The 15,101-nt window shown below is 35.9% G+C and overlaps 3 protein-coding genes across 3 annotated transcripts; all 3 read right to left on the bottom strand.

The window, feature by feature from the left end:
- Positions 1 to 169: 169 nt before the first annotated feature.
- On the bottom strand, positions 170 to 3,617 carry LOC106180625 (uncharacterized). The gene is made up of 4 exons (XM_013564651.2): positions 2,806 to 3,617; positions 2,476 to 2,524; positions 1,899 to 2,333; positions 170 to 1,297 (listed from the first exon to the last, which is right to left on the bottom strand). Exons 1-4 carry the CDS (start codon positions 3,112 to 3,114, stop codon positions 849 to 851), a joined length of 1,242 nt encoding a protein of 413 aa, XP_013420105.1. The 5' UTR covers positions 3,115 to 3,617; the 3' UTR covers positions 170 to 848.
- A 2,987-nt stretch (positions 3,618 to 6,604) lies between these two features.
- Positions 6,605 to 9,108, bottom strand: LOC106180613 (uncharacterized). Its single transcript, XM_013564635.2, has 4 exons — positions 8,768 to 9,108; positions 8,449 to 8,497; positions 7,873 to 8,307; positions 6,605 to 7,492 (listed from the first exon to the last, which is right to left on the bottom strand). The coding sequence occupies exons 1-4, from the start codon at positions 9,074 to 9,076 to the stop codon at positions 7,053 to 7,055; spliced, it is 1,233 nt and encodes a 410-aa protein (XP_013420089.2). The 5' UTR covers positions 9,077 to 9,108; the 3' UTR covers positions 6,605 to 7,052.
- A 2,586-nt stretch (positions 9,109 to 11,694) lies between these two features.
- LOC147763322 (uncharacterized) lies at positions 11,695 to 14,832 on the bottom strand. The gene is made up of 4 exons (XM_087005522.1): positions 14,506 to 14,832; positions 14,185 to 14,233; positions 13,608 to 14,042; positions 11,695 to 13,220 (listed from the first exon to the last, which is right to left on the bottom strand). Exons 1-4 carry the CDS (start codon positions 14,812 to 14,814, stop codon positions 12,781 to 12,783), a joined length of 1,233 nt encoding a protein of 410 aa, XP_086861648.1. The 5' UTR covers positions 14,815 to 14,832; the 3' UTR covers positions 11,695 to 12,780.
- Positions 14,833 to 15,101: the final 269 nt, after the last annotated feature.

The following is a 15,101-nucleotide window of genomic DNA, read 5'->3' on the forward strand; positions in this document are numbered from 1 at the left end:
GTGGCTGATTCGGGACATCGTAATATCGCATCGTGCTATCGTGGTATCGCATCGTGCTATCGTGGTATCGCATCGTGCTATTTAAAAAAAAAAGTTTGCCTGATTTTATTGATCATGTACTTGAACGTTTTACTGCAATTTAGTATTTATTTGATTATTATTATTAGTATTTATTATTATTTGAAAAAAAAAAACTCAAGTGTGCTGAATGTGAAGATGAGCTATTCTAAAATTTTGATCGCGTTCTGAGGCGCGTTCATATCCCTTAAATGAAAAGGTTGTCCATGCGCTCAAAATTAAATGAATACAATTGCCGAAAAAAAAAAAACGTTATCGAGATAAAAATTTATTAAATAATCGTGTTATGCGAGCTCCTGCCCCTCGTATGATTAAGCCTCGGCGCCAGATACCTGATATCATAAACGGAGAAATCCCTATCAAGAAAAAAAAAACGCAGATAGTTCAAAGATATGAATTTAATTCTTCCAAGTAGTTACATGCAATTTATCTGATTTTATACAGGTGTAATTGGTCATTCCATTGCTTGGAAATCGTCGAAGTCCAGACGTGGTTCTTTCTCGTATCCACTTACACAAACTGCTTTGAATGAAACGGGAGTATTAGACACGACACTAATAAATAGTTGATTTGATATCATGACGGGCAGTGAAACTTCTCATTCAGTTACATTTGAGTACAAATTATGATATCATCCAAAATGTGTTGAACTTCTGTGTTAGGCCCGTCTACGTTGTTACACTTAAAAGCATACAGATCTTGACGGATCTTTTAATAATGAAACAGTTAACTGCCATAGTGGTCTTTTTCCGCATACCACATCATTGGCCTTAAGTTTTACCCACAAAACGGAAGGCAGCATCAGCCAACGTATGAACATTATTGTGTAAGTACATACGTGTTGACGAATGGCGAAGATAGTAGTTAGACAACGTAGAAGCTTCCAGAGCAAACCATCCGGTGTATAAAATATCCTGCCTGATGATAAAGGTCGCTTCCTCATCAAAATTCGAACTTCCTCGTGCGGGAGAAGAGCGGTCTTCTAGGTGAACATATGCGGAGTTGGAGATTTTATACCGAAAGAACCAGTTCAGTTTGTCAACAGATTCGATGGACACTGTTCCCGCCACTCCGGTTAGACCGGGACTCCAAATGTTGAAGGTTTTAGAATCGCCGTTGATAATGTAGCAGTAGTTGTTGCTATTGTAGGACAGATAATATGACTGGTAGTTTTGGGACTGCATCCTAATGCGTGTGTGAAGATAGGGCCGAGCTGGAACTGTAAAAAGAAAGGTTAATTGTTTGAAAAGAAACCAAGCATCCCTCATTGCCTTTCATTTCAGCACTTCAAATTATTTATAATTTTAGCTTAAAACAACCACATTGGCAAAGGGCCCATAATCATGCCTTCAAAAGGAAGAATAAAATCTTATGACGGTGAACTATTGGTCATATATCTTTCCAGTAATTCTTCCCAGCAACTCTAGATCTTGATCGCCAAAAAGGGTTTCCATCCATTTAGATTCAGGACCAGATATATTACTATGTAAGCATTCGTTTCGACAAATCTTTCATGTGCCAGAGACAGCATCTGCAGCCAACTGATGTGTTTCAGGTCTTTCTTTTTTCATTCATTCATTCAGCTATTGGAAATTAAATGCGCATCCCAAATTCCCCAACTAAGAACTTATTCGACAACGAGGAGAGGGAGAAAATGTTCAGATCATTGCTTTTAGTTGTTGGTTTTCAAAACGGCATTAAATAAAACGATTTAATTTACAAGTTGGGGCTGTAATTTTTGAAAATTAAATCAAGGAGTACATTTTACTGGCAATAATTGATTATCAGAGAGCACTACACCCAAATAAGAATTTACGTACCTATTTTGAAAGCAGCTTCATTTTTGAAATCGCTTGTATCGGCAAAGGTGGCGACGGACAAAAGATAGTTTCCGTGAGAAATATATTTCTCTGGATTATACGCTGCCTCAAACGCCAAATATCCGGTAAACCAGGTGCCGTATCGAATTTTGAAGGTAGCGTCCTCGTAGAAAGTTTCTGGACTGTAAGATTCTGGATCGGTTCCCCAGAGATCTACGGCGTTGGTGTCTGCGCGGTACCGGAAGAAGTGACCCGGTTTATCGTTGGACTCGATGGAAACAGTTCCTTCCTCTCCCGTCAATCCAGGTCGTAGGATTCGGAAAGTCTTTTGGTCGTTCTGAAGGATTTTAGCTCTGTCAGAAGCGCTGGTATCGTATGAAAAGTAATATGTCGGGAAGTTCCTAGACTGGAGTTGTATATCTGTGTATGCATATGCTGGAAGATTAAAACAGGTCGTTATTCGGGCTATATTATATGAAACACATCTCATTTGTATGGAAACAGTACTATATAAGAAGACAATAAAACATAACAGTGTTATTTATTCATGTAATAATTAAAGGATTAAGATACTTACACTTGTTAGTTATACTGCAACTTTGGGTGCTGCTGTCAAATCCATTCGCCTACAATCGACAAAAAATGTCTATAAACTATTTTAAACATATTAACTTATTTAGATTTTAATTAAAAGTTTAGTCTTTTTCTAAGTGTGATAATGATAGTAATGTAAAGATGTTGCACAGGTTCGTTTTTAACATTTTCCAATGTTAAAATAACGAGTGTAGACAGTGAACCGTTCATTTTTCGAAAACAATAGACTAGTATTTTAAAGATATTTAACGGCTGGTCATGGATAACTAGTTACATAAAACTTTGAGCATAAAAGTCAACAGATTAAAATAACCTTTTCATAGTATGCGTAGCCTTCTCTGGCTTCCATGTTATTTCCTCTCTTGTCCGCAGTCCTTGAATTCAACTCGCAAACTCGAGTCTTGTTATCAGACACATCTTCAAAGTTGAAGGAGAGGCATGCCGGCTCATCAAGGCATTTCAAAGAGCACTGGAGTCTGTTATAAACGTCGTGTGTGCTGAGAACGGAATACGCGAGCCGTACGTCTTTATCGCAGTTAGCGGGACGCTGTAAAAAACTCCCTTTGCTCCACCCAACGGAAAACAAAGAACACGCAAGAAGCAGACGGAGCGTTTCTGACATGTTGAACGAATGTGATCCCTCAGTGCCTTCCTTTGCTGATTGCACAACGTTTTTATAAGTTTTTATACGTTGATTATCAGGACCTTAGTCATTAACGATGAGATTAACGGGTCCTCGCCACTTAATTTTCTACGTAAGTTCCTTTAGTCTTGCGTTTGATTACTGGCTCTATTTACATTACAGTACTGAGATTTTGCTCACAACATTTCGAAATGTATACTTTACATACTGGGTTTTGAAAGATTAAAATAAAAAAGTTATATCATTTATCAGGAACGTAATGTAGGATTGCGCGTAAGGTTCTTTTATCAATGTAGAAGGGATCACATGTTGTTCAGTGGCCAAGAAACAATTATGTTTCTTGTATTCGGATAACTAGCTTTTGAAACAAAAACGAATAAATTGATGGAGGTGGCGTTATTGCAATGCCACATTATACAGTATAGAACTGTTAGACCTTCCATGACAAGCTTTTTGGAACCCTGTGTATGTATTATATACGGACAAGACGAAAAGAGAAGTAAAAAACGTACCAAAAGTGGATGTTAGATTATGTCATCTAATAAAAAGCTAACAGAGTATTTTTCTGGACGCAGCTACACAATTATTAGAAGTGGTAGTGGGAAGTAGTGCCAGTGCCAACCTAGATGGCGCTGTTGATATAGGGATCTCGGGACAGTGTACTTACGTCCCTGCGTCACCCAAATTTACTGTTTACAACATGGCCGGTGTCATGTGGACTTTTCATCCCCTATCACTTTCGCAACAACTAAGGTACTCATAATTATGCTAAGAAAGTATAGAGCGCCACATTTTGTTTCCTGATACACATAAACCCGAATTGTGTCCTTAAATGCTTTTCTTATATCGTCCACTTAAGTTGCGGTCGCTATGGCCTGGGTTCTAATTTCGCTTGCAAAAAATTTTAATAAATCAAGTTGAACCAAGAGAGCATGTGTAAAGAGTTGAATCTCGATTGGAATGAACGTTTTTTCAGAATCCTTGGAATAGATTTCTCAGTAAATTTACATGAAATGATTGAGAAAAATTATAGAGAGAAACTCGAAGATATGGAAAGAACTATGAAACAATGGACTCACCGATCGCTAACAGTTTTGGGGAGAAATGTAATTTTTAAATCACTGATCCTTCCAAAAATGACTCATTTATTTTCCACATTGCCAATACCAAACAAATATGTAGACAAAATACAAAAAAATGTGCTTTAATTTCATATGGAATGGAAATATTGAAAGAGTAAAACGAGATATAATGACACAGTCGTACTCAAATGGAGGTATAAAAGTCCCCGATATTAGAAACTATATTGATTCCCTAAAAATTTCATGGCTCAGGAGAATCATGCACAAAAATTCAAAATGGTCTTTCTTTTTCCTTAGTCTGATCCCTGAAAGTAAGGGTGTACACTGGTCTGAAATGGGAATATCTGAAATGCAAAAAATTAAGAACGGATCAAAAAATGCTTTTTGGAATCAAGTCATTGATGCATGGTGCAGACTGTTAAAGAATAAAAAGATTGATACAAAAGAAAATTTTTTAAAAGAATGTTTATGGCTAAACGATAAAATACGGATAAAAAACAATCCTATTCTTATAAGAACCTGTAATAAAATAGGTATAAGAAACATAAATGACTTGATCGATACAGAGGGAAATTACCTCACATACCAACAGTTCAAGGAAAGGCACGGGAATATAATAAATTATGTTACGTTCACAAGTATACTATGCGCAGTAAAAAAATTTCAAAAACAAATGAATATAGACAATTTACACGAAAAAATTGAGCTCCCTATAATTTCAACCCAACTTAAATGGCTATTAAAATTTACAAAAGGGGGGAAACCTTTTTACAATATTTTGAACTCAAACGAAATGAAAAAGACTAATGCAATGTCAAAATGGGAACTCCTTTCTAAAGAACCTCTCACAGCTGAAGAGTGGAAAATCTTGAATAACATTCCTTTCCAATGTACTTTAGATACTAAACTGCGCTGGTTTCAATTTAGAGTATCAAAAAGAATTTTAGCTACAAATAATTTTTTACGAAAAATTGGGATAAAAGACACAGAGACCTGCTCCTTCTGTAACGAACACCCTGGAACTCTTCAACACTTATTTATTGAGTGCAAAGTAATTGCTCCCCTTTGGGCAAAAATACAAGACTGGATCCATTTAAAGACTGGACTTGTATTACAATTAACAGCATCTGATATAATTCTAGGAATTCCAAATTTGAAATGCAATGCGCTCAACTGTTTGCTGATCATAACAAAATTTATTATATATAAATTTAAAATGAAAAACATTACCCCGAACATAGAAAATATTAAAATAGAATGGAGACAGGCCTACATCGCAGAGAGAAATATAAGTCTGAGAAACATGACAATAGATAAATTTAATGAAAAATGGAAAAAGCTGCAGCCTCTCTTCCTGGACTGATATCTTCTATCTGCGTATGTTCCCCTGCCGATATTTGATAGTAAAACACATATTTGTTTTTATCTGTATTAGATCATATTATTTATTAAGTATTATTAAGTATTTTACTATTAGGTTATCAATATATCGTTGTTGACATATATATTAAATGACACAGTAACTATATATATATATATATATATATATATATATATATATATATATATTGCAAATGACTGTCTCTTTGTGAGTGAGTGAGTGAGAGAGTGAGTGTGATTTTTATTTAGTTATTTATAAATTTTGTATTTTTTGCTGAAATCTGTACTTATTTGAGATATGCAATAAAAAAATAAAAAAAAAAAAAAGTATTCGTTTTTAATCATAATCATAATGTACTTATTTTAAAGCCGCTACACTGTGACAATGGCCAACCGACTACATTAGCAAGCAAAATAGGCCTATGTATTATCATCAATCAATTTACATCGTTATCTATAGATAACTGCCTGGTTGTCATTGGCCTACCAATTAAAAAATCGAAAAAAAAATCGATATGTTATTATCCAATATAAAAGGTCACCATTATTAATAACAGTGTTAAGTACAGACAAGTCGATAAACGGTAGCTCTAAAAACTGAAAACTACAATAACCCAGACAAATAAGTAAACTGTTTTGTTAAAAAGAGAGAAATGTCCATTAAAAGACAATGCAGCAATATTTGCAGACGATACTCAAATTTGCCTTTCGAGTAATGGCGTTGTTGGTAGCATTGCTGTGAATTTGATGTAGGCTTGTTATCACGAGATCCATTTTTAGATGATAAAAACATGCTGGCATGAACTGGTGGCAAGACTTTTTATGCATATGTCAACAAGCCGACTGCGGTCATTAAAAGCAACCTCCACGCGCACTAAGAATAGTTTTTATCCATCAGCAGTACGTATTTTTAATGAACAAAATGTATTTTAATAATTCCACTGTATCACATTTTATCGACAGATCATACCAATTTTCATTTTATATTTGTATAAATATGACAATGAATTATTATTATTATTATTATTATTTGGTCTAAGTCAAAATCAATTGTACAAACTGCAACTAGTCCAAAGCTTGACAGCCAGGTTTGTTCCCAAAATGACAAGTGATAGTTGACAATACATAACACTGTCTTAAAAGCACTTAACATCTCGCATATTAGACAGAAAATATCATTCTAAGTTTTATGTATTATTTTAAAGAGCAAAAAAAAATATACAAATCAGGTCTTCAAACACACCAATCGAGTAAGATGCCGGCGAGTCGCTCATTGAAAACAGATGTCTTGTGAAAACGATATTTAAGAATACAACAATTTTAATCATCAGGTCTGTGGTATGATCAAGATACATCAGATAACCTGAACGTCGGAGATAATACCGGAATATTAAGTCTCAATCTCAAGAGCAAACCATCCGTTGTGGCGAAAGTTAAAATCGAGAATATTCGTACCTAAACAAAACGATACGCAGCATCAGCCGACGTATGAACATTATGGTGTAGGTACATACGATATCCCGTGTGGCGAAGATAGTAGTTAGACATCGTAGAAGCTTCCAGAGCAAACCATCCGCTGTATAAAATATCCTGCCTGATGATAAAGGTCGCTTCCTCATCAAAATTCGAACTTCCTTGTGCTGGGGATGGTCGGTATTCAAGATTGGTGTAGGCCGAGTTAGAGATCTTGTACCGAAAGAACCAATGAGGCTTGTCAACAGATTCGATGGACACCGTTCCCGCCACTCCGGTTAGACCGGGACTCCAAATGTTGAAGGTTTTGGAATCACCGCTAATAATGTAGCAGTAGTTGTTTCCATCGTAGGACAGATAATGTGACTGGTAGTTTTGGGACTGCATTCTAATGCCTGTGTAAAGATAGGTCGGAGCTGGAACTGTAAAAGGAAAAGCTAACTTTTAGGAAAGAAACTAAGCAAGTGTCCCTCATTCCCTTTCATTTCATCACTTTCGACTTTTTATAATTTTAGCCTAAAAAGAATCATGCCTTCAAAAGGAATTCTAGAATAAAATGTTTTGACGGTAAACCATTGGTCATAATATATCTTATCATTCCCTGATTGATTATTTCGAAAGCTAGGCGAAGGAGAAAATGTTCAAAATTATGGTTTCGGTTGTTTATTTTGAAAACAATGCTAAAAACTTGATTTAATCTATAAGTTCGGGTTGTAATTTTTGTATATGTAAATTAGGAATTCGTTTTACCGTCAATGATTAGTTAATAAAGACCACTTCACCTTAACAAATATTTACATACCTATTTTGAAAGCAGCGTTATTTTTGAAACCGCTTGTATCGGCAAAGGTGGCGACAGACAAAAGATAGTTTCCGTGAGAAATATATTTCTCTGGATTATACGCTGCCTCAAAAGCCAAATACCCGGTAAACCAGGTGCCATATCGAATTTTGAAGGTAGCGTCCTCGTAGAAAGTTTCTGGACTGTAAGATTCTGGATCGGTTCCCCAGAGTTCTACGGCGTTGGTGTCTGCGCGGTACCGAAAGAAGTGACCCGGTTTATCGTTGGACTCGATGGAAACAGTTCCTTCCTCTCCCGTCAACCCAGGGCGTAGGAGTCTGAAAGTCTTTCTGTCGTCCAGAAGGATTTTAGCTCTGTCAGAAGCGCTGGTATCGTATGAAAAGTAATATGTCGGGAAGTTCCTAGACTGGAGTTGTATATTTGTGTATACATATGCTGGAAGATTAAAACAGGTCGTTATTCGGGATATATTACATAAGAAACGTCTTATTTGTATGGATACAGTTCAATATAAGAAGACGATAAAACACGACAATGTTTTTATACATGTAATAATTATAGGATTAAGCTACTTACACTTGTCAGTAATACTGCAACTTTGGATGCCTTTGCCAAATCCATCCGCCTACAATCGACAAAAGATTGGCTATAAACTATTTAAACGCATATCGACTCGTTAAGATTTTAATAAAAGATGGTCTACCTGTATCCCTAAGGTTATAACGATAGTCATGTAAATATGTTTAATCATTTGTTTTCATTTTTTTCGATCGAGCATAGAAAGTGAATTGTCAATTTCCAAAAACAGTAGACAAGAGAATATCTAAGATATTTGAATGACTGGATAACTTGTTACAAAAATCATTGAATATAAATGTCAAAGAATTTAAATAACCTTTTCATAGTATGCGTAGCCTTCCTTCGCTTCCATATTATTTCCTCTCTTGTCCACAATCCTTGAATTCAACTCGCAAATTCGAGTCTTGTTATCAGACACATCTTCAAAGTTGAAGGAGAGGCATGCCGGATCCTCAAGGCATTTCAAGTAGCACTGGAGTCTGTTATAAACGTCGTGTGTGCTGAGAACGGAATACGCGAGCCGTACGTCTTTATCGCAGTTAGGAGGACGCTGCAAAAAACTCACTGTGCCCCACCCAACGGAAAAGACAGAACACACGAGAATCAGACGGAGCGTTTCAGACATGTTGAATGAAGGTGATCCGCCAATGCCTTTCTTTGCCGATTGCGCGCTGCGACGTTTTTATACGTATCAGGACCTTAGTCATAAACGATAAGATTAACAGATCCCCGCCACTTTATTTTTCATTTAAGATTCGTTTAGTCTTGCGTTTGATTATTGGCTCTGTTCATAAAGCAGTATTGAGATTTCTCTCAAAATATTTTTATGAGTATACTTTACCTATATTGGGTTTTAATAGCTTAAATTCGAAACTTTTCTTGTTTTTTGAAGGACGTAAAACAGCATTGCACATAATGTCCCTTTATCGATATAGAAGGGATCACAATGGCAAAGAAACAATTATGTTTCTTGTATTCGGATAATTAGCTTTTGAAACCTTAACAAATAAAAAAATGTAGTCGATTGGCCATTGTCACAGTAAAGCGGCTACCAAATAAATCAGTAACCTTTTGACATGGTAAAACGGGCGAGGACGGATAAAAAGGAAACGTATATTTGGATAAAGACTAAAACAAAAATTCGATTTAACGTCAAGCGAAAATAGGACCCAGGCCATAGAGACCGCAACTTAATTGGACGCTATAAGAAAAGCATTTAAGGACACGGTTTTATTTCAGTCAGGAAACAAAATTTGGCGCTCTTTACTTTCTTATCATTATTATGAGTACTTAAGTTGTTGCGAAAGTGATAGGGGTTGAAAAGTCCTTTACTTTTTGGCTTGAAACTTACAGAAATGATTAATTTTCATAATACGCAGGTCAAGTTCGAAAATCAGCAGGATCATTTTCTAAAAAACTATGCTCTTTTTTTTGCGTTTATATGCAACACCGATAACACGATAAGTGGAAAACCAATTTACCTCTTAGCTTGAAACTTACAGAACTGATGAATGTTCATAATAAATCAGCATGATTGGGCCATTTTTTCAAAATTCATGCTGTTTTTTCGCCTTTTTCAGCATATATGCAACACTGATTACACATTTCAGGGAAAACTGATCAACCTATCGTTTTGAAATTCTCAGGAATGAACAGTCTTACTAAAATACAGGCTGACTTCGAAAATCAGCTTGATTGGCTCAGTTTTGTTGAAGTTATGCCTTACTTCTGAATATGAGTGGGGTTTTCTCAGAATCAATTCTAAGGTATGTTTACAGTCTCATAAACTAATCAGATATGTCAAAGTGTTCTTTTGACAATTTCTGCATCTTAACAACATTGTTAGTTGATAATATAACTATGATGGTAAACCTGTTATCGTGCATTGTGCAATAGAGTGTCAAAAATGTAAATAATCTCATATCATAGCAGTTTGTCAGATTCAATCACTCACTATGTTTAGAATCTTAGAATGGAGCCAATAGAGCATATAAAATTGTTCTGTTGATATTTTTCCTATTTCAACAATTTTCTTAGTTGATCATATAAAAATGACAGTAGATTGATTATTTTGTAAAAAAGGTGTTGAAAATGGAAATAAACTCATTTCAGTACAGTTATCTCGTTTACCTTTTGGCATTTTCAAGGTTTGACTTTGATCTTTCATGGCTTTGAAGACTTTTGTTAGTCACATTTTCTGAATACCTATCATACTTTATCTTATTATTAAAAAGTTGATGGCCATTATGCTGTTAAGCATTATGTAATATTGCATCAAAAATGAAGAAAACCCTAAAACCTTGTCACTTACTCTTCTTAAACTTACAGGAAGGAAACCCAGGACTAAAATGCAGCCTGGGTTGACAAAGCAGTCTAATTGGCTTCTTTTTCTGTTGTACATTTTTGTGAAATTGTTATCTTTCACATATTGGCTTTTTCAGTGTGGGGCTTGGAACTCCCACGGGCATGAAGCCCAGTGGTAATCAAATTTTGTACATGTTATTAAAAGAAGATAATTAAAAATTGGTGGTAATTATACAGTTAATCATTACGTAATATTGCATCAAAATTGACAAAAAGCCTACTTTGTGCATTCAAACCCCGTCCGGGGACATACCAGTCCTTTATAAACGGTACCTGCTGTCTCCCCGCTTGGCACTCAGCACTAAGGGGTTGAAGCAGGGGCCTGGTCAGGCAGTGCAGAAATGATATATTAGCTATGAGCGCCTAATATGGCAGCCGAGCTGTATGCTCCCCAGGTAGGTGAGACCGTCTACGGAGTGCACCAGTGTAAAAATGACCAGGCTTCCTTCACTTGAATATTTATATATAATTGTATAACTTCAACCTTCGGGTTGCGATTCTCCAATAAAGATTATTATTATATTATTATTATTATTATTATTATTATTATTATTATTATTATTATATAACGTTATGACAAAAAGAAAACTGTGTTACTTATTATTTTTTTAACTCACAAGAATGATCCTTAGGATTGACATACACCTTAAATAAGAAAACCAGCTCTATTGGATTATCATTTTTTTTTTATTGAATTAATGCAATTTTTTTGTGAAATATTCATTTTTGTCATTCTGGCAGTTTCTAAGTGTGAAGTCTAATGGGCCTGAAGCCTTATGCTTTTACTTGCATCAGTATTACATGGTGTGCAGAATTGAAATTTGATGTTGACTTTGCATTTAAGCATAATGCATTATTGCATCAAAATTGACAATATCCTTTTTTTGTGTATCATTTTTTATTGCTTTTTGTCTGTACATTTGACAGCTTTGCTGCCTTGTTATAATCTCGCTTTGACTTTTGGTATGCGTTATTTCTTTTGTCTTTTTTTCTTTGTATAATGCATATACAGGGTTCCCAAATAACTTGTCACGAAAGATCTCCCAGTTTTAGACCCTATAAATTGGCATATGCATGGCATTAACGCCTCCATCGAATCGACCAAATAGGCCTACGTTTACATCTATCTATAGATAACTGCCTGGTTGCTATTAGCCTACCAATTAAAAAATCGAAAAAAAATCGATATGTCATTATCCAATATTCAAGGCCACCATGAATTATACTCTCTTAATAACAATGTTAAGTATTGACGAGTCGATAAACGGTAGAAATAAAAACTGAAAACTACAAAGAAAAATGAAAAAATAAATAAATAAATAAAATTACCGACAACCATGTAAACTGTTTTGTCGCAAAGAAATATCTGTCAATTTAGAGGCTTAATGCGGCAATATTTGCAGACGATACTCAGATTTGCATTTCGAGTCATTTCATTGCTGGTAGCATTGCTGCGAAGTTGATGGAAGCTTGTCCTCACGAGATCCATTTTAGATGATAAAAAACATGAACTGGCATGAACTGATGTCCAGACTTTTTGGTCTGAGTCGAAACCAATTGAACAAACTGCATCTATTCTAAAACTTGACAGCAAGGTTTGTTACAAAGATGAAAAGTGATAGTTGACAACACATTACAAAGTCTTTAAAGCACTTAACAGCTCGCATATTAGACAGACAATATCACTGAAAGTTTTAGGTATTATTTTAAAGAGAAGAAACCACAATATACAAATAAGGTCTTCAATCACGTCAATCGAGTAAGATGCCGGATAGTCACTCGTTGAAAACCGATATCTTGTGAAAACGACATTAAAGGAAACGGTGATTTTAATCATCAGGTCTGTCTGCAGTATGATCAAGATACATCAGATAACCTGAACGTCGGAGATGATACCCGAATATTAAGTCTCAGCCTCCAGACAAACCACCCGTTGTGGCGAAAGTTAATCGAAAATATTCGTACCTAAACAAACCGGTAGGCAGCAGAAGCCGACGTATGAACATTATGGTGTAGGTACATACGATAATTTGAATGGCGAAGATAGTAGTTAGACATCGTAGAAGCTTCCAGAGCAAACCAACCGGTGTGTAAAATGTCCTGCCTGATGATAAAGGTCGCCTCCTCATCAAAATTCGAACTGCCTTGTGCTGGGGATGGTCGGTATTCAAGATTGGCGTAGGCCGAGTTAGAGATCTTGTACCGAAAGAACCAATGAGGCTTGTCAACGGATTCGATGGACACCGTTCCCGCCACTCCGGTTAGACCGGGACTCCAAATGTTGAAGGTTTTGGAATCACCGTTGATAATATGGCAGTAGTTGTTGCCATCGTAGGACAGATAATATGACTGGAGGTTTTGAGACTGTATTCTAACGCCTGTGTAAAGATAGGTTGGAGCTGGAACTGTAAAAGGAAAGGTTAACTTTTAGAAAAGAAACTAAGCAAGTGTCCCTTATTCCCTTTCATTTCATCACTGTCGACTTTTTATCATTTTAGCCTAAAAAGAATCATGCCTTCAAAAGGAATTCTAGAATAAAATGTATTGACGGTAAACCATTGGTCACAATATATCTTATCATTCCCCAATTGATTATTTCGACAGCTAGGCGAACGAGAAAATTCAAAATTTTGGCTTCGGTTATTTAATTTGAAAACAATGATAAATAAAACATGACTTAATCTATAAGTCGGAGTTGCAATTTTTGTAAATGTAAATTAAAATTAGGAATACGTTTTACCGTCAATGATTAGTTAATAAAGACCACTTCCCCTTAATAAATTTTTACATACCTATTTTGAAAGCAGCGTTATTTTTAAAACCGCTTGTATCGGCAAAGGTGGCGACAGACAAAAGATAGTTTCCGTGAGAAATATATTTCCCTGGATTATACGCTGCCTCAAACGCCAAATACCCGGTAAACCAGGTGCCGTATCGAATTTTGAAGGTAGCGTCCTCGTAGAAAGTTTCTGGACTGTAAGTTTGCGGATCGGTTCCCCAGAGATCTACGGCGTTGGTGTCTGCGCGGTACCGGAAGAAGTGACCCGGTTTATCGTTGGACTCGATGGAAACAGTTCCTTCCTCTCCCGTCAATCCAGGTCGTAAGAGTCTGAAAGTCTTTCTGTCGTCCAGAAGAATTTTAGCTCTGTCAGAAGCGCTGGTGTCGTATGAAAAGTAATATGTCGGGAAGTTCCTAGACTGGAGTTGTATATTTGTGTATACATATGCTGGAAGATTAAAACAGGTCGTTATTCGGGATATATCACATAAGAAACGTATCATTTGTATGGATACAGTTCAACATAAGAAGACGATAAAACATGACAATGTTTTTTATACATGTAATAATTATAGGATTAAGCTACTTACACTTGTCAGTAATACTGCAACTTTGGATGCCTTTGCCAAATCCATCCGCCTACAATCGACAAAAGATTGGCTATAAACTATTTAAACGCATATCAACTCGTTAAGATTTTAATAAAAGATGGTCTACATGCATCCCTAAGCGTTATAACGATAGTAATGTAAAGATGTTTAACTCATTCGTTTTCATTTTTCCGATCGAGTATAGAAAGTGAATTGTTGATTTCCAAAAACAATAGACAAGAGAATATCTAAGATATTTTGAATGGCGGGATAACTTGTTATATAAATCATTGAATATAAAAGTCAACGAATTTAAATAACCTTTTCATAGTATGCATAGCCTTCCCTCGCTTCCATGTTATTTCCTCTCTTGTCCACAATCCTTAAATTCAACTCGCAAACTCGAGTCTTGTTATCAGACACATCTTCAAAGTTGAAGGAGAGGCATGCCGGCTCATCAAGACATTTCAAGTAGCACTGGAGTCTGTTATAAACGTTGTGTGTGCTGAGAACGGAATACGCCAGTCGTACGTCTTTATCGCAGTTAGGAGGACGCTGTAAAAACCTCACTGTGCCCCACCCAACGGAAAAGACAGAACACACGAGAATCAGACGGAGTGTTTCAGACATGTTGAACGAATGTAATCCGTCAATGCCTTTCTTTGCCGATTGCGCACAGCGACGTTTTTATACGTTGGTTATCAGGACCTTAGTCATAAACGATAAGATTAACAGATCCCCGCCACTTGAATTATTATTTAAGATTCGTCTAGTCTTGCATTTGATTATCGCTTCTGTTCATATTACAGTATTGAGATTTTTCTCACAATGTTGTGAAATATATACTTTGCATATACCGGGTTTTGACAGCTTAAAATGAAAATTTATATTAATTTTCAAGGACGTAAAACAGCATT

This window comes from Lingula anatina, chromosome 2, assembly GCF_051362555.1.
Source record: "Lingula anatina isolate TDL-2025a chromosome 2, LinAna3.0, whole genome shotgun sequence".
Classification (NCBI taxonomy): Eukaryota; Metazoa; Brachiopoda; class Lingulata; order Lingulida; family Lingulidae; genus Lingula; species Lingula anatina.